Source organism: Bos mutus, chromosome 20 (genome assembly GCF_027580195.1).
Source record: "Bos mutus isolate GX-2022 chromosome 20, NWIPB_WYAK_1.1, whole genome shotgun sequence".
Taxonomy (NCBI): Eukaryota; Metazoa; Chordata; class Mammalia; order Artiodactyla; family Bovidae; genus Bos; species Bos mutus.
In genome coordinates, this window is record NC_091636.1 from 53,706,152 (window position 1) to 53,725,403 (window position 19,252).

At 36.7% G+C, this 19,252-nt stretch overlaps 1 protein-coding gene across 2 annotated transcripts in view; it reads left to right on the forward strand.

The window, feature by feature from the left end:
- Positions 1–19,252, forward strand: part of CDH18 (cadherin 18) — a 413,479-nt gene that overhangs the window by 313,288 nt on the left and 80,939 nt on the right. For both annotated transcript variants that reach the window (XM_005899707.2, XM_070357847.1), the window contains one exon: positions 7,658–7,794. In XM_005899707.2, coding sequence (XP_005899769.1) covers positions 7,658–7,794 — 137 coding nt within the window. The remainder of the gene's footprint in view (positions 1–7,657; positions 7,795–19,252) is intronic.

Below are 19,252 nucleotides of genomic sequence, written 5' to 3' on the forward strand. Positions count from 1 at the left end.
TGTCTTTTAGTCTACTGACTGGAGACTAAAACATTGAAATAGCTTTCATGTGAATTTTACAAAGAAAGAAGACAATGGTTAAAATGGTGCCAGAGCATTTCCAGAACTCAAGATTACTGGAATTTTTAAAATCTTAGTTACTTAAGGGCATAAATAACAGATGGAAACTTATTTTTTGTGCAGAGATTTCTAGGTGCTGTTGTTTTGTTGGATCAAGGTTTCAGTATAGGAAGTTAAAAAGCTTTCTAAAATATCTATGTGCTATACGTGCTGCCCATTTTATTAAGCACAGTACATTATCAAGTGACAAATGATCCTTATGTTCTATTTTTTTCTTTTGGAAAGATTATTTTCTGGATGCGTGACTTGTGGAATAAATTGCATCCCCAAAGTGAGCTAAGGGAATCTGAGCTATACTGCAGATGTGTGACCTTTTGTTAAATTAAAGATGAGGCCAAGCTGCTGTAATATCCTACAGGGTGTATATTGATTACACTTTATCCTGTCTATTGATCATGGTCAGTAAAATTTATGAAAACAGCTGTTTGGGAGGGAAGATCTCAAGTATATTAGTGTCACCACTCACATTCTGTATGTACAAGTATCAGAAGTATGACAATGGAAAGGCATCTTCTATTATTTTATCCAACTAATGTTTCTTCAAATACATCACTGTAAAAATAGATTTCCATTACACAAGTTTTAAATTAATTTTTATGGTGAAATGGATAGACTGTAATAAAAATAATAAGTGCCTCTGAGGACTGAAATTTTGTTATTGAAGTGAAAAATAACTTTTCTAATGTACTTTAACATGATTAATAATTATTTTGAATCTATGCCTATATAGTCAAATGGAAATTGAGCACCAAATGATGAACTCGGTAATTTGTTTCAAGTAGCTTCTGTTGAAGAAAATTCTTGAACAAAGGCAATCATTATTGAGATTGACTGCTACCTATGGCCAAAACTTGTTTGCCTATTTGTTTGCCCAGAAATTCTACTTTTAAGAATAAAACTTTATCATATGTCAATGCAATGTACTTTCTTTCCACTTTGCTCATCACATTAAAATATGTTTACTAGAAATATGAAGGTGCATATATTGAATGGCAGAACAGAGAGTAGTTGTAGGAATAAAAATGATAACCTAGGTTTATAAACACATACAACTTTGCAAGTGTTAAACGAACCCATTTCTCAGCCAACATGAAATTAGACATGGATTGAATATGGAATTGAACAGTTAAAGCACTCTAAGGAACTACTGGACAAATCTGAGATAGCACAAACTTAATTGCACTTCCTCTGGTCTATAGCCAGGGGATCACCAATCCCTCAGAGGCAACATCCAGTTGATCATTGATCATATAACTTCCTAAGTAGCACTTAGCATAGAGATGATCCTGTTACCTAGTTCATGAAGGATACAGTGAACTTATAGTGGTGGTTGAGTTATAATGTGATTTGGAGAAGGAAATGGCAACCTACTCCAGTATTCTTGCCTGGAGAATCCTATGGACAGAGGAGCCTAGGAGACTACAGTCTATGGCATCGCAAGAGTTGGACATGACTGAGTGACTAAGCACACATATACAATCATATCAAGCTTCCAGGATGGCGCTAATGGTAAAGAACTCTCCTGCCAACGCAGGAGACAAAAGAAACACAGGTTCAATCCCTGGGTCGGGAAGATCCCCTGAAGGAGGAATTGTAACCCACTCGATTATTCTTGCCTGGAGAATTCCCTTGGCAGAGGAGCCTGGAGGGCTACAGTCCACAGCGTTGCAAAAAGTCAGCAGGACTGAAGTGACTTAGCACACACACATGCAGTGCACCCCACTCCAGTACTCTTGCCTGGAAAATCACATGGACGGAGGAACCTGGTAGGCTGCAGTTCATGGGTCGCTAAGAGTTGGACATGACTGAGCGACTTCACTTTCACTTTTCACTTTCATGCATTGGAGAAGGAAATGGTAACCCACTCCAGTGTTCTTGCCTGGAGAATCCCAGGGACGGTGGAGCCTGGCGGGCTGCCATCTAGGGGGTCGCACAGAGTCGGACACGACTGAAGCGACTTAGCAGCAGCAGCAGCAGCAGCATGCAATCATCATATCAGAGTAGCCCTTGAAACTGCCTAAACATTTCCTCCCTAACTAACTCCCAAATGAACAGCCATGCTGTTTTTGCTACGTATACCTGTGGATTTGCCCAAAGTGTCAGCTAGACGTACCACAAACTACATTTTTCTTAAATTCAAACTGAAGTCTAAAAAAAGTGACTGATTAAAAAAAAATCATACTTGTATTACATTTTAAAATTAGTTCCAGAACTATAAGCTAAATAAAATACTGTAAAAAGTGTACATTTGTCATTTTTGACAGTGTTTAGATATCCCTCAATGAAAGAGAGGTGTAAACTAAGCACAGGCTGTGAAAAATAAAGTCTATTCTGAAATTATTCTGACAAATTTCAAGCATAATTGGAGAATATGTATAAAGGGTAATATTAGGAATCTGTGTCTCTGACATTGGTAGGTACTGACAAGCAGATTCGTGACCACTGAGCCACCTGGGAAGCTTATTCATTCTCTTAGCACTACTCAGTGCCATTTTAACACATATGCTAGATCCATTTTAGAAACAAATTTCCATAAAATTCATATTTACATTGTGCATGAATCGAGGCCAGAATCTACAGATTGTTAACCACTGAGGAAAAGACTGTAGATGTACCTCTTTGATATCCGAAAATGGGCCTCCCAGGTGGCCCTAGTGGTCAAGAATGTGCCACAGGAGATGTGGATTTGATCCCTGGGTCAGGAAGATCCCCTGGATAAGGAAATGGCAACTACTCCAGTATTCTTGCCTGGAAAATACTATGGGACAAAAGAGCCTGGCGGGCTACAGTACATGGGGTCACAAGATTGGGACATGACTGAATGACTAAACCACCACTATATCTGAAAACTGGGAAATTTGTTTTGGGTAAATCCCCTTGTCATTTTTCTCAACTCTATTTATCTTCAAGAACCAACCTATGCAGAAATGCACTGGGAGTTGAATTTTCCCCACCAACCACCTCTAATCTATCTCTTAAGCATTCTCTCATTAATTTATTTGATGACACTACTGAATCAATACTCATTCCTTACCCAAGAATATTTTGTTTTAAAGTAAGTTCTTACTTCTAGTGTAACACTGTGTAAGGTGAAAGTGAAAGTCACTCAGTTGTGTCTGACTCTTTGTAACCCCATGGGCCTTGGAATTCTCCAGGCCAGAATACTGGAGTGGGTAACCTTTCCCTATCTTCCCAACCCAGGGATCGAACCCAGGTCTCCCACATTGCAGGTGGATTCTTTATCAGCTGAGATACAAGGGAACCCCAAGAATACTGGAATGGGTAGCTATCACTTCTCCAGATAATCTTCCCTTCCAAGGAATCACACCAGGGTCTCCTGCAATGCAGGCAGATTCTTTACCAACTGGGCTGTCAGGGAAGCAAAAAAACTCAAAATTCTAATCCCTCAGGTTTTATGAAAGTGAAAGTGTTAGTCACTCAATCACATCTGAGTCACTTCATAATTTTAAATGATTAACATTGAATGATTCCACTTATAACACTCCAAAATAATTTTGCATAGTTCTTTTCTGTCACATTTCTGTTTTCCCTTTTCTGCCTTTTTATCACTATGGCTGGGTAGAAACATAAGGGTAGTTAAGCAGAACTATTTAGCTCTACTTGAGTCAAAATTCAACTGCAACCCCATGAATAAGATTCTTTGGCTCCAAGCACCTGTCTGAGGTCTAGCCTGTATGTTGTAGATTTCCAAGAGAATTAGGTCACATAGAAAATCAAGAAGTAAATACCATAAGTCTGGATTCATGCCTCGTATTATACCTACCATTTAAGCGTAGGTAAGCTATTTTTTTTTAATTTCAGATAAAAATGTATTTATCCTAAAAGTGTTTAGCCACTATTTCTAGTACTTATTTTTAGTAAGCTCTGTGTAAAGAGCCTAAAAGAGAGGAGATTGTTCTGATAAAGGAACTACATATTTTCAGAGTCTTAATTCACCTTATAAGCAGAAGAAAACACATTTTCTTCCAGACTGACAGTTTTAAAGTGATCACATTTCTAAAATGGGGCTTGTCCTGCTATATTTCATAGAGGTGTATTGATAACAATGCAATCTGAACTTTGCTGATAGTTGCTGCAGGAAACGTTGAGGTTGAATAATATTTTCAATTTCAGGTCCAACTTTCAAATCCAGTAGCTGTTGTTCTTAAAGTAAACCAAAATGGAAAATTTCTTGAAGACAGGTTACTTTGGATGATGTAATAACCAGATTGCCAACTGATTACATTTTAAGGATGTTATTCTTTTCATGTGACAAGATTGCTCACATCTCCTTAGCAATTCAGCCTTCATCCTCATTCATCCTTGATATCAGGCCTCTGGGGAAGGATATTATGAGAAGATATTTTTGTGATATAATCTTAAGTCAAAAGAAGGTAAATCAGTGTCAACATGCCATGGCCTAATGCTTTGGGAAAACCCAGTGATATCTCTCTTAACCACTTTTCTATGGAGTCTGGATCTAATGTTTCTTTCAATCAGATTTCTTTTATACCTTTATATTTTCATGTTTAAATGATTTTGCATGTTGAATTTCCTTTAAGTAACAGAATTTCTATTAGAACCATCAATGCCCAAAATGGCCAATTCTTTGTCTTGATCATACAGTTCCAAGTGATTTATTCTGTTATTTTCTGATGTTATTTTCATTTAGTGAGCTCCTAGATTTCTTGGGATGTTCTATAGCCTGGGTCTCTGTGGTACTGTCTTCTACCATGTTTGTGCATTTATGTCCATAGGTTTTTATGATGTTTATACCTTAGAAATATGTTTTAGGTACCCTGTTAAAAGAGTATGCCTGTGCTAGGCATGGGTTGTATTTCAATTATACTCTGTTCTAGAAAGTATGACAAATTTTGTAATATTTCCATTACCACAATCGCCTATCTTTTGATATGTTCTTCATGTTAAAATGGAAGGAGTTTCTCTGTTTCTTTCAATAGAAATCCCTATATTTGTGGCCTGGAACCCAGTCTGTTCACCTTCTCATGAATTTCATCTTTTTAGATATTCCCCTCGTTACAAATTGTCATTCTTTTCAGCAAAGACAGTACTTAATATTTCCTGTATCATAAAATATTAATTTTTTGAACCCTCTTCTCTGATGACATAAGACACCATTTTTTATATCTTCATTTCAGGTAATGGTATCCAATAAACTGTGAAGACTCATGGGCTCCATGGATTTACATTCAATAGACTTTTGACTCCACCACAGTAAAACTTCCATGCTTTCATATTTTATTGAAATTACTCTTTTCAAGTTAATCAGGGATGTCCATCCTGCCAAATCCAGTTCAGCCTTTATATTCCAATTTAACTTCTTGATAGAAGTAGACAGCTCTTCTGTCCACTTAGAACCCTCCTATCTAAGAGTACATCCTTACTCTCCCAGTTTTCCTTCTCTCCAGGGCTGTTCTCCTTTCTCTGACACCTTCTGCTATTCAGAGACTGGACTCCTTAGACTCAAAAGACTGGGAATTTTACTGCTCAGTCTTTTACTTCCTGTTTTCCTTACAATTCTCTCCCAGATGAGATTGTTCCCATTACCTTACATTTAGACTGATCTAACTCAAGTTTGTATTTTCTGTTTATTTAGAAAGCATATTTGAACTCTACAACCATTTCTAATTTTCTAGTTTTTATTCCACATTTATTTTTTGGCATCTCAGACATAACATTGCAAAATCATTGATTTCTCCCACTCCTTTTTTCCCAACGGGAATTTTTTCTCCTAACTCTTTATCCCATGCTATGAACAGGCTTATCAATTACATGCTGGGTCAAATACAAAGAAACAACACAAAAATTGAGTCATTTGTAATTTCTTCTTTATACTGATACCACTCCAACAGAAAGCTGTATAGTTTGTAGCCAGCTTATAGTACTATTTCATGTATTGTTCCATTTCCTTCTATTTTTTCACATTTGTCCATGATGACATCATTTCTTTTCTGAATTTTGTTAAAATATTCCACAGTCTGATTCAAAGTAACCACTATAATTTTTCCAGAATCTAAATAAATCTATGTCCTTTGTTTAGAATGTTTTCCCATTTCTTTCATTAAAAAAAAAAAAAAAAAAATTAAAGACCATGCCTTTCATATGCTCCAGGGCTTGCTCGTCCTATGCCCTAGCCATCCACTTCCATTCTGCCAGTTACATTAAAGCATCTATTTGTTTTTCAACCAAGTCAAGCTTTTTCTTCATTTTGATCTTTGACTTTAGTCTGTTATATCCAAGTCTTTTTCCCCTTGTACTTTTCACATAGTAGTTCATCTTTTTTCTCTTCAGGTGTTGATGAAATGTCACATAAGCTAACATGGATATGAGAGGGAAGATGTATTAGAGGTTTAAGGAGAAGAAAGCATTCTCTCCTTAAATCTATTTAGGAATAGTTTGGAACATTTCGAGAACATATGATGATTGTTGACTATATTTTGTATTCATATTTATGTTAATTAAATATTGCTGAATAACGTAAAACCTCCAAATTCAATGCTATAGAAAAATGTCATGTATAACCACATTGTATGTATCTGTGAGTTAACTGAGGATTGGCTGAACTTGGCTGGCTTCTGTTTGCCAACTGTGCTACCTCCAGGACATTCAATCCTGCAGCTGCTCGTTTATTAGGTAGCTCTGCTCTAGGAGGGAACCTGACAACTCTGCCTGTGGGGTTCACCTTTCTTCTGGGGACCAGTAGACTAGTCCTGGCATGTTCTTCTTATGGCAGTGGCAGAGCATAAGAGGAAACCTAGACCCAGCTGTGGAATAGGACACCATCACTTTCAACTCATTCTATTGCCCAAGTTAGCTGGAGGCCAAACCTAAGGGAAGAGAACCCTGCAAAATTACATGAATTAGTGAGGGAAGAAGATTTGTGGCCGGTAATGCAACCTACTTCCTGTTTATTTATTTTATCATTATTTGACTAAAAAAAGGTGCTAGGTGATGTGGACATGATGGTTATTAATCAAAATGTTTTGGTTTTTATTTTGTATATATCTTCAAACTTCAGCTATGATGAAATTATAAGATAAATTAATCCCCGACATGTTATCCTAAAAAAAAAAAATGTACACACAGCAATTAGAAGTTTTATTAAAGGTTCATTTTTTTTTCCAATGTACTATGAACTTCACAGAGACAGGTTTTTTCCTATGAACTTCACAGAGACAGGTTTTTTTTTTTTCTTTTTTAAATCTTTCCCTTATTAATTACTGCAGTTTTGCCGTCTACTACCTCCTATTCTACTCATGGAGTTTAAAGTTTTACTTTTTAACTTTTTGAATTAGTAATTAAATTGAATATTAAGTAAGGACAGACAGGAAAATAATTAATATTAGCCTATGCAAATATAAAATGGACAGGCAAAATGGAGGGCCATATACAGAAAGTAAAAATTCATATTTCAATATTTGAGTATAATAGATTTAATACCCCCCTTGGTTCAGTTTTCTTTATCATAGCACCAGGTAAAAGATTTATCCTTGTTTTGTCTTGTTTTTTCCTTTAGATACTTCATTGACTACAATGCTGAAGATGATAGATTTTTTAACATTGATGCCAACACTGGAACCATTAAGACTACCAAGGTTCTTGATAGAGAAGAAACTCCATGGTACAACATCACAGTTGCTGCTTCAGAAAATGGTAAACTTCTTTATTTTATGTACCATAGAAAAGATGTCACTTAAACATGAAGATTTATGCTGAGATTTTCTCCAGAGCAGGGCTTTCATGATTTTTATTTATTTTAATGCACCTAGCAGAGTGCATAGAATGTATTAGACACAATTACTCATTGTCAGATATGATTAGTAAATCTTATATCTTTTCCTTTACTATAATCTCTGCATAGTGGTAGAAAATTGATATCACAGAGTACTTAGTCTGTATCACTTAGTCAAAATATCTAATTCTCTTCTTAATTGTGAGACTTGTTTTCTCCTGTGCTTATGCCTTACTTAAGTAGAAGAATGCTTCATATACAGTGAAGCAGTTAGGAAAATAAAGAGAAGAAAAGAAAATTTAACATTTTACTTGAATGACTTTATCGATACAACACCTTTCTTCAAGCTTCAATTGACTCTTAGAAATTTTACAGTAACGGAATAACTCTTGGTATTTCAACAAGCAGGTCTAAGTCATTTTTAAAAAATGTACAGCACCATACAACTGAGGAAGGCTATTGTTTGATCCTCATCCAGAACATTGCATTGTGCTAAATAACCACATTTTTAAAAAAGTATAAATATCAACAATTATCTCAAAGTTCAAAAATATGTGCATAAATGTCTTCAAATTAAATTAGAATAAAGCTCTAGGAAAATGGATCTGCTATCAAAAATATGAAGTATGTATTGACATGTTGAGAAAGAATTCAAAGGTATAAACTGCCCCAAGTTTACTATTATACATGAAATATCAAAGTGAAAGCATTAGTTGATCCATCATGTCTGACTTTTTGTGACCCCATGGACTATAGCTCCGCAGACTCCTCAGTCCAAGGAATTTTCCAAGAGAGAATACTGGAGAAGGGGATGTCATTCCCTTCTCCAGGGGATCTTCCTGACCCAGTGATTGAAACTGCATCTCCTGAATTGTAGAGAGTCTCCTGTATTTCAGGCAGATTCTTTACCATCTGAGCCACCAGGGAAGCCCAGTATTGTATATATCATATGTATGTGTGTGCACTCAGTCGTGTCTGACTCTTTGTGACCCCATGAACTGTAGCCTGCCAGGTGCCTCTCCATGGGATTTCCCAAGCAAGAATACTGAAGTGGATTGTCCTTTCCTTCTCTGGAGATCATCCCAACACACGGATCAAACCTGCGTCTGTGGCATATCCTGCATTGGCAGGTGGTTTCTTCATGACTAGTGACACCTAAGAAGCCTAACTTTCAATGCCTTTTAAAAGATTTCAATATATTCACAAGAGAACTATAAATATTAAAATTTAGGAATACTTCATATTGGAAAATCGTATACAGTTCAGTTCAGTCACTCAGCTATGTCTGACTCTTTGCGACCCCATGGACTGCAGCACGCCAGGCCTCCCTGTCCATCACCAACTCCCAGAGTTTACACAAACTATGTCCATCAAGTTGGTGATGCCATCCAACCATCTCATCCTCTGTTGTCCACTTCTCCTCCTGCCTTCAATCTTTCCCAGCATCAAGGTCTTTTCAAATAAGTCAACTCTTTGCATCAGGTGCCCAAAGTATTGGAGTTTCAGCTTCAACATCAGTCCTTCCAATCAGCACTTAGGACTGACCTCCTTTAGGATGGACCGGTTGGATCTCCTTGCCGTCCAAGGAAGTCTCAAGAGTCTTCTCCAACACCACAGTTCAAAAGCATCAATTCTTCGGCGCTCAGCTTTCTTTATAGTCCAACTCTCACGACTACTGGAAAAACCATAGCCTTGACTAGATGGATCTTTGTTGGCAAAGCAATGTCTCTGCTTTTTTAATATGCTGTTTAGGTTGGTCATAACTTTCCTTCTGAGGAGTAAGCGTCTTTTAATTTCATGCCTGCAGTCGCCATCTGCACCGATTTTGGAGCCTAAAAAAATAAAGTCTGTCACTGTTTCCCCATTTATTTGCCATGAAGTGATGGAACTGGATGCCATGATCTTAGTTTTCTGAACGTTGAGTTTTAAGCCAACTATTGCACTCTTCTCTTTCACTTTCATCAAGAGGCTCTTTAGTTCTTTGTTTTCTGCCATAGGGGTGGTGTCATCTGCATATCTGAGGTTACTGATATTTCTCCCGGCAATCTTGATTCCGTCTAGTGCTTCATACAGTACAGCGTTTCTCATGATGTACTCTGCATACAAATTAAATAAGCACAGTGACAATATACAGCCTTGACATACTCCTTTTCGTATTTGGAACCAGTTTATTGTTCCATGTCCAGTTCTAACTGTTGCTTCCTGACCTGCATACAGATTTCTGAAGAGGCATGTCAGGTGTTCTGGTATTCCCATCTCTTTCAGAATTTTCTACAGTGTATTGTGATCCACACAGTCAAAGGCTTTGGCATAGTCAATAAAGCAGAAGTAGATGTTTTTTTGGAACTCTCATATAAAATGAAATTATACTCTTTCTTCTGCCCTCAGAAAATATAAGAAATTTTACAAAATATTCAAGCTTCATTTAGAAATACTTTACATACCATATGATTTACCTTTTTATAGTGTATACTCTATGACTATTAGTATATTCAGTTATCCATCAGTTGTCACAATGGATTTTAGAATGCATTGACTAATTCAGAAAGAAATCCTGTGTCCTTAGTCATCATGCTCTAATCCCTCTTGCCCATGCCTCAATTCAAGGAGCCACTGCTCTAGCATCTGTTTTTATAGATGCCTTTTCTGTTTAGGCTGCTGTAACAGTATGTCATAAACCTAGTTCTTAAACAGCAAACATTTACTTCTCACAATTCTGGAGGCTGGAAGTCCAAGATCAAGGGGCCAACAGATTTGGTGCCTGGTGAGAACACACTTTCTGTCTTCTGGTGGTGTACTCACATGCTGTAAGAGCAAGGGATCTCTCTGCGATCTCTTTTATAAGGGATCTAATCTCCCTCATGAGTGTTTCACTCTGAATTTAGGGAGGGGGGTGGGAAACATTCAGTCTACAGCAATAGTTTTTCCTTTAATTGGCATCTAGTATAAAACAATCATATAACATGTAGTTCTTTGTGACTGGCTTATTTCACTTATTGCATTATTTTCAAAGTTCATTTACATTGTATGTATCAGTGTTTCATTCTTCCTTACTGGTAAAAAGCTTTCCTTTATTTGAATATACTGGATTTTATGTATCCATTCACCACTTGATAGACATTTGGGTTGTTTCCACTTTTTGCCTAATTTGAAGAATGTTGTCATAAGCATTGATATGGATGTTTTTGTGTGAATGACTTTTCATTTCTCTTGGGTATTTCCCTAAGAGTGGGACTGCAGAGTCATATAGAAACTATGTTTAAATCTTTGATGAATTGCCAGACTGTTTTCCAAAGTGACTACATTTTACATTCACAGCGGCACTATATGAGTGTCCTAGTTAGTCTATATTGTTACCAATATTTAATATTCCATACTTTTTTGATCATGATCATTCTATTAGATGTGAGGTGATAGCTCATTGTTGGTTTATGCACTTTTATAATGTCTTGTATCACAAAACAGTAAAGCTGCTCCAGCCTTTTCTATTCTACCTGATTTTTCATGTGTTCATCTCAAAAATCAACTCAAGTGGTTTCCATTTAGATCATTTTTTCAATATAGCATTTCTCTTTGAAAATAAGGATTTGCTAATTACTTTTAAATGAGCATTATAAATAATACATAAGTGGATTCATTTGTTATCATTCTGGTTAATTTTCATTTTCAAAATGGCCAGAATAGTTCTAGAATTGCATGTGCTTACTTACCAAGAACAATAAAATAACTGCCATATGATAAAGCCTCATTTAAAATTAGTTTTAAAAATAAAGGAATAAATGGATTGATAAATTGAAGCAGATGCGATGGAGATATTGAAAAGTTTCCAAAAGTATTGTATAGTTATTCTTGCGATCAGGCTCCATGTATAGATGATGGAAGGGGAGAATCCCTGGAGAGAATACTTGCTTGTCAGAAACAATAAGGACTTATTTTAGAATAATATCAAATTCAACTCCGGAGGTATTTTGATCAGAAACTTTACTTTCGTTCACTTAAATCTCATCTCAACCCATATAATATTTGCATCAAGGCAAAACTACTTTGTAAATACACATGAGTTCAAGTGTATCATGAAAAGTATATTATTTGCAATCATTACCAAACGAAACCAAAGGAAATGTTAATTTTTACTAAAGTAGCATCTTAGGTATGTACTTTTTTTTTTTTTTTTTTTTTTACTAATTGGTAGGTTTCATATGGGAAATGAGTTAATACACATCTACTAAGTAAAACAGTACAGTAAATCGTAATATCATAAATTTTATAGTTGGTAATAAAGAAGCCTTAGAGACACCTCAATGAGCATTACTAAAATATAATTTAATCCTAATCATAAACAGGTATGTAGAAAGAATGGGCCCTAGTTAAGATTTTATAGCTATACTGGGAGACTGTGTTTAGAAAAGTGCACACTCACTCACTGATGGCTCGGCCTAAGTGCCTATTAAATAGAGTTGAGAGCTCTTCAACATACAATTGTTTGTAAGCATTAACAGGAGCGATGTCAGAAAAGTATTTTATGGTATATTTCATATTGGATACTTTTCCAACAGGACTTTTTAAAAGGCTGTACTTTTTGTTAGTGCATTTTAGGTTTAGCAAAATTCAGAGAAATGGACAACAATTTCCTATGTATCTTTTGCACCTATACATGCTTAGCTTCCTCCACTATCAATATCCCCCACCAGAGTGATGCATTTGTTACAACTGATGAGCCTGCACTGACACATCATAATCAACCAATGTCTACAGTTTGTTGTAGGGTTAACTCTTATTATTCTATGGTTTTGGACAAATGCATAATGGCACATACCCACTAACATAATATCATATAGAATGTTTTGGCTGCACTGCAATGTTCTGTGCTCCATCTGTTCATCTCTCCGCATCTCTACCTCTGGTAACCACCTATCTTTTTATTGACTCCATAGTTTTGCCTTTTCTAGAACATTATATAGTTGGAATCATATGGTACGTGGACTTTTAGGTTGGCTTCTTTCACTTAGTAATATAGATTGAAGTCTGTTCAAATCTTCCATGTCTGTTCCAGTTTTGATAATGCATTTCTTTTTGCACTCAGTAATATGAAATTGTCAACCTGCACCAGTTTGTTTACCCATTATCTACAGAAGAACATCATGGTCGTCTCCAAGTTTTGGCAATGATGAAATAATGCTGCTATAAATATACATGTGTAGGTTTTTGGGTGGACAGATGTTTTCAGCTCCTTTGGGTAAATACCAAACTTTGCAATCCCTGGATCATATGGTTAGAGTATGTTTAATTTTATAAGAAATTAATAATGTCTTTTGAAGTGCCTGTGCCATTTTGAACACCCACCAGGTACGAATGAATAGGAGTTCCCATTGTTCCACATTCTAACTAGCATTCGGTGGTGTCATTATTCCCTGGATTAGCACCACTCCAATGGATACATATTGGCATATTGTTTTAACATGCATTTTTTCTGATGTTATATATGTGGGGCATCTTTTCATAGGGTTACACCATGTGTGTGTTTTCTTTGGTGAAGTATTTATTAAGATCTTTGGCCCATTTTTTAATCATGTTGTTTGTTTTCCTAACATTTAATTTTAAGAACTCTTGGCATTTTTTTTGGATAACTAATTTATCAGATGTGTCTTTTGCAAATATTTTCTCCCAAACTTTGTCATATCTCCTCATTCTCTTGACATTGTCTTTCAAGAGCTGAAATCAAATTTTTAAAAATCTTAATGTAACAATTTTGAGGAGACTGTTGCTCTATGGAATTATAATTAGAAGTTAATGCTTTAAAATAGCCTACCCACTACCTAGGGGCTTGTGGCAGCAAGAGAAATGTTCTTCCTCTGGGCAGATGAAGCGATGCACTTGATTTAAGAGAGAACAGGAGCAAAGCACCTTTGTGCAAAAGAAAAAAAAAGGAACAACTTCAAAAATCTTGCCTCTTTCTTCAGGTGAACAGGCCTTATGCTAGAAGACCATGTGGAGGTTGAGGGTGCCACAGCTGGGCATCCATTGAGCATGCAGGTGGGGCTCAGATGCAATGCAACTGTTAATTACATGGTGTTTGATCTGCCTTCTTTCATCCTGTGGTTTGTAGGTCACAGTGATTATTCAGTTGCCCAGTCATGCAAGAAAGGCAGGAATCTTGGGTCTGGTCTATGATTATCTTTTTTACTTGTTGTTGTTCAGTTCCTAAGTTGTGTCCGACTCTTTGTGATCCCATGGACTGCAACACACCAGGCCTCCCTGTCCCTCACCATCTCCCAGAGCTTTCCCAAACTCATGTCCATTAAGTCAGTGATGCCACCCAACCATTTCATCCTGCCCTCCACTATCTCCCAGAGTTTGCTGAAATTCACGTCCACTGAGTCAGTGGTGTTATCTAATCATCTCATCCTGTTGCCCCAACTCCTTGTGCCCTCAATCTTTCCCAGTATCAGGGTCTTTTCCAATGAGTTGGCTCTTGACCTCAAAGAGGTGGCCAGAAGTATTGGAGCTTCAACTTCAGTAACAGTTTACTGCTGTAGCTAAACATATGTAGCAGCTATTTTCACTTGTATGTTGTGCTTTACAGCCAAGTCATTCTAAGAACAATCTCTGTGAAATAGAAAAAAACAAACAAACATATTATTCTTGCTTTATAAAAAAAAAGAAAGAGAGAGAGAGACTCATATAAATTTGAATATTTTTATTCCTAGATCTGTGTTCATTCTGTGTCAGCTGATGTTCATTGAACCCAAGTACTCGTCAGGTATTTTAACTGGTTGAGATTTATCTTATTATTTTGAAAATTCATTCTGTGACATAAGACTATTTTCACCGTCTTAAAGAATACACTAGGAATCAAATAAGTTCAATATATATGTCTTTGGTCAGGGGAATAGAAAGTGGTGTTACACGTTACATGTATCACAGTTCTCAGGGCAGAGGACTTTCTTGATAAATAACTGCGGAACATTTCTGTTACAGCTAACAATGTAATCCATAATAGAACTATTTGGTAACTTCTATTGCTTTTCTGTTGGTGTGTAACAAATAGTCACATGATTTCTGTAGGTCAGAAGTCCAGGAGGGTTCAACTTAGTCCTCTGCTTTAAATCTGGAAAGACTGAAGTTTTGTGTCAGCTGGGCTGGTGGTCTCTTATCTAAAGGCTCCAGGGAAGAATCTGAATTCATGCTCATTTCCCTCACTGGCAGGATCCACTTCATTGAGGATGTAGGTGGGAGGGCTACTTTTTTTCCTGGATCTTAGCTGGGAGAGCTTTCTCCTTTTAGAAGCTGCCTGAATTTCTTCTTCAAGCAAGCAATAGTGTGACAAGTCCTTCTTATGTCTGAATCTCTTTAATTGTCTCTTCTGCTGCCATCTGGAGAAAGTCTCTGCTTTCAGTGGTTTTTCACCTGATTGAATCAGGCCCACCCCAATAATCTTTGTACATTAAGTCACCTGCCTTGAGACTTCAGTTACATCTGCAGAATTCCTTCATAACAGGACCCAAATTAATGTCTAGTTGAATGATCGAGGGACAGGAATCATATGCTGGAATCTTTAGAATTCTGTGTCCCATGACCCTAAAATGTCTGTAAAATTTGGGAGAACTTTTTAATAGGATAATAAATACTCTTTCTAATTTGTATGTCATGGCTTGCTTTTCCTTTTATATGATTCCTCAGTAAAATAAAGGCACTAGTAGGCACTCAATAAGTAGTTCTTAACATGTTTTTTCAAATGACTAGCTCTCATCTCCCTGGATTTCCTTGTTAATGTATATTTTTATTCTAACTGCTTTTCAGAAACGCCACTGTGTTCATCACTTCATAATAGCGAAGTTCAATGAATAGTCTTCATTTCTTATCTCCCTGATTTCTTTGTGATATCTGACTGTGTTAATCATCTTCTTTCCTCTTGGAATGTTCTACTTCCTTGGCTGCCATTCTAGTACTTTGGAATGGTGTACTTTATCATCTGTGTTCTAAAGAATGCATTAACTGACTCACTCAGAATGTAGTAATAAATGATACCTGCTAGGGAGTGTAGTATTTTAGGGGCTAATCATATAGAGGGATTATTTTGTCTTTGAGGAATTTAAGAGTCTAATGTAAAAGACAAGGTAGCTGAATAATTGCATTATGGATAATTACTGTGAGGATAAGTTTTTCTAGGGACTAGAGAAACATGGAAACGTGGTGGCTTAATCTCTTTATGAGGACCAGGGAATATTTCATAGAGAGTAGAATGCTTGGCTTGTGTCTGAAGATGAAGGATGAGTAAAGGTTAGCATGCATTCTGCTCTCAAAATAGTGGCTCAGATGGTAAAGAATCTGCCTCCAATGCAGGATACCTGGGTTCTATCCCTGGCTTGAGAAAAATCCCCTGGAGGAGAGTATGGCAACCCACTCCAGTATTCTTGCCTGGAGAATTCCCATGGACAGAGGAGTCTGGCAGGCTGTAGTTCATGGGGTCTCAGAGTTGGACATGACCAAGTGACTATGCACAGCAGAACAAACAGTATTCAGAACCAAAGTGAAAGTCACTCAGTTGTGTCCGACTCTTTGTGACCCCATGGATTATGCACTCCATGGAATTTTCCAGGCCAGAATACTGGAGTGAGTAGCCTTTCCCTTCTCCAGGGGATCTTCCCAACCCAGGGATCAAACCCAGGTCTCCTGCATTGCAGGCGGATTCTTTACCAGCTGAGCCACAAGGGAAGCCCAATAATGTATTAAGTAAGTATGCTATTTACCCTCATTAAATTTTAATAAAATAGAATTAACCCACTGAAATAGTGTTCTAATGTCACAGTAAGTTGGGAATTGTTGAGGCAAGCCACAAATATCAGGAAGCAAACTAAAGACAGGTGGGCAGGAAAGAATTCTGATGGCCATAAGGCAACCAAGTATGTTAAGTAAGTCTATGCAGATGCTGAATATAAAAGTAAATATTTGGAAGCTCTGGGGTTTTCATGTTCTTGTTTAGTCACTAAGTCATGTCTGACCCTTGTGACCTCTTGGACTATAGTCCACCAGGCTCCTCTGTCCATGGGATTTCCCAGGAAAGCCTACTGGAGTGGATTGTCATTTCCTTCTCCATCAGAACCAAAAAGGATATTTATTATGAGGATTGGTTAATGTTGGCTCATGCAGCTATTGAGGTTGGCAAGTCTAAAATCCTCAGATCCCCTGTCCTATGTCAAACTTTCTTGCCACAACCAGAACCAGTGCCTCAAAGATCATTGGGCAAGATAATTCTCTCTTATTAGAGGGAAAGTCAGCCTTTGGTTCTATTCAGGTCTTCAACTGATTGGACAAAGCCCACTCACATAATGAGAACAAATCTACTTTACTCAGTCTCACAATTTAAATGCTAATCTTATACAAAGACAGCCTCACAAAATCACACAGAATGATGTTTGACCAAATATCTGGGCCCTCCATGAATTAGAAACTGCAGCCCAGTGTCTTGGGTTTTATCAGGCCTTCTAGATGATTTTCATGCATACTAATGTTTGAGAACCACTGACCTATGTGATTCTAATGTAAATTAAATTCAAGAAGCATTGTTGTATTTAACAATTTGATTTGTATCATGGTTCTATCAAGAACTACTCTCATGGGCATACACATATGCACACACTCACTCATATACATACACACATCCTGATGGAGAAATAAACTTCATGTAAGGTATATGGAGAAGGCAATGGCACCCTACTTTCTAGGCAAGAGTACTGGAGTACATCCCATGGATGGAGGAACCTGGTGGGCTGCGGTCCATGGGGTCGCTGGGAGTCGGACACGACTGAGCGACTTCAATTTCTCTTTTCACTTTCATGCATTGGAGAAGGAAATGGCAACCCACTCCAGTGTTCTTGCCTGGAGAATCCCAGGGACGGGGAGCCTGGTGGGCTGCCGTCTATGGGGTCTCACAGAGTCTGACACAACTGAAGCAACTTAGCAGCAGCAGCAGCAGGGCATATGTGGCTTTTTTCCCCTTGTGTCTTTCTCTCTTTTTTTTTTTAATTTATTTTTTTATTGGAGGATAATTGCTTTACAGAATTTTGCTGTTGTTATGTGGCTTTTGTTTATAATATTTGGTCTGCTCTCAGCTTAATCCTCTGAAAAATGTATATCACAGTTTTAGCCACAGACCCTCAAGTAGGCCATGTCCTTTCAATAGTTTTATAATTCTTTCATCTCTTAAATATTTCTTTTCATTTTTTGCTGCTTTACAAACAATTATTTTCTTTCAAGAACTATTTCAAAAATCATGAGTCTTTGAAATCTTTCTCAGTTTCTCAGGCATATTTTGTAGCTCCTTATCTTCTATACTCTATGTAGACCTTAAAATAATGTTCATCACTTATACTCTCATAGTTGTAAATATACCACTTATATTTTATTCTAATATTGTTCACCTATACTACATTGTGAACATCTCAAATCTAAGAATCAGGTCTATTTTATCTTTGTTTATTAGAGTACTCCCAAATTCTTAGTAAATTCCCTGACACATAAAACTGGGTTAATAAAATTTTGTTAAGTTCATGAATATTATCTGTCTTCATTTCTCAGCCCACCTTAATTACGCAACAACTACATCATTCACTACACATTGCAATGATCACTGTGCATTTCCCAGTTTACCTAAAATATTCTACTTCTGCTTGTTCTGTTCATTAAATGTGAGAATTCATTGTACCTGATCAATATACCAAAATGGGACTCTTTTTTTATTAATTGTTTGCAAGATGATGTTATTTGCAAAAGAGTCAAATTCAGGGAGATGCTTATTTATTCATATATCTAATGAGTTCAAAGGTTCTGATGTCTCCAGAGTTCACAGTTTAAGCAACAACAAAAGCAACTGCATGATTTGTGCATTGATAGGAAAATTTGCCTTAGTTTCCTATTTCACATTTCTCTCACATTATGTACATAATTGCAGTCCAGAAACCAATGTATACTTTTTTTTAAATTCATTGAATATTTCTTATTTTTTGTCCTCAATTCTTATTCAAACATATTCAAAGATTAGGATACACAAATTTCAAATTTAATCCAACTGTTAACTGCAGGCAATGGAAATTAAATTTAGATTTTATGAACTCATTCCTTGTTTCCTTTTAATCTGAAGTTAATTTTTGTTAGCAGCTGCAGCTAACAACATAAAGCCTTGTTACTGAAGAGTGGGTGGTTTTAAGTCCCTTTGGTTACTTCACATTCTTTTGTTGTTGTAAATGTGCTTATTTTGATACATAAAAGTTGTCTTCCACAATGTGTTCATATTAGCAATTTCCTTTTGCACATAAAGGTTCATAATGAGACTTTATACCTTAGCCTACAGAGAGGATAACATATAAAAAAAATTGGCAT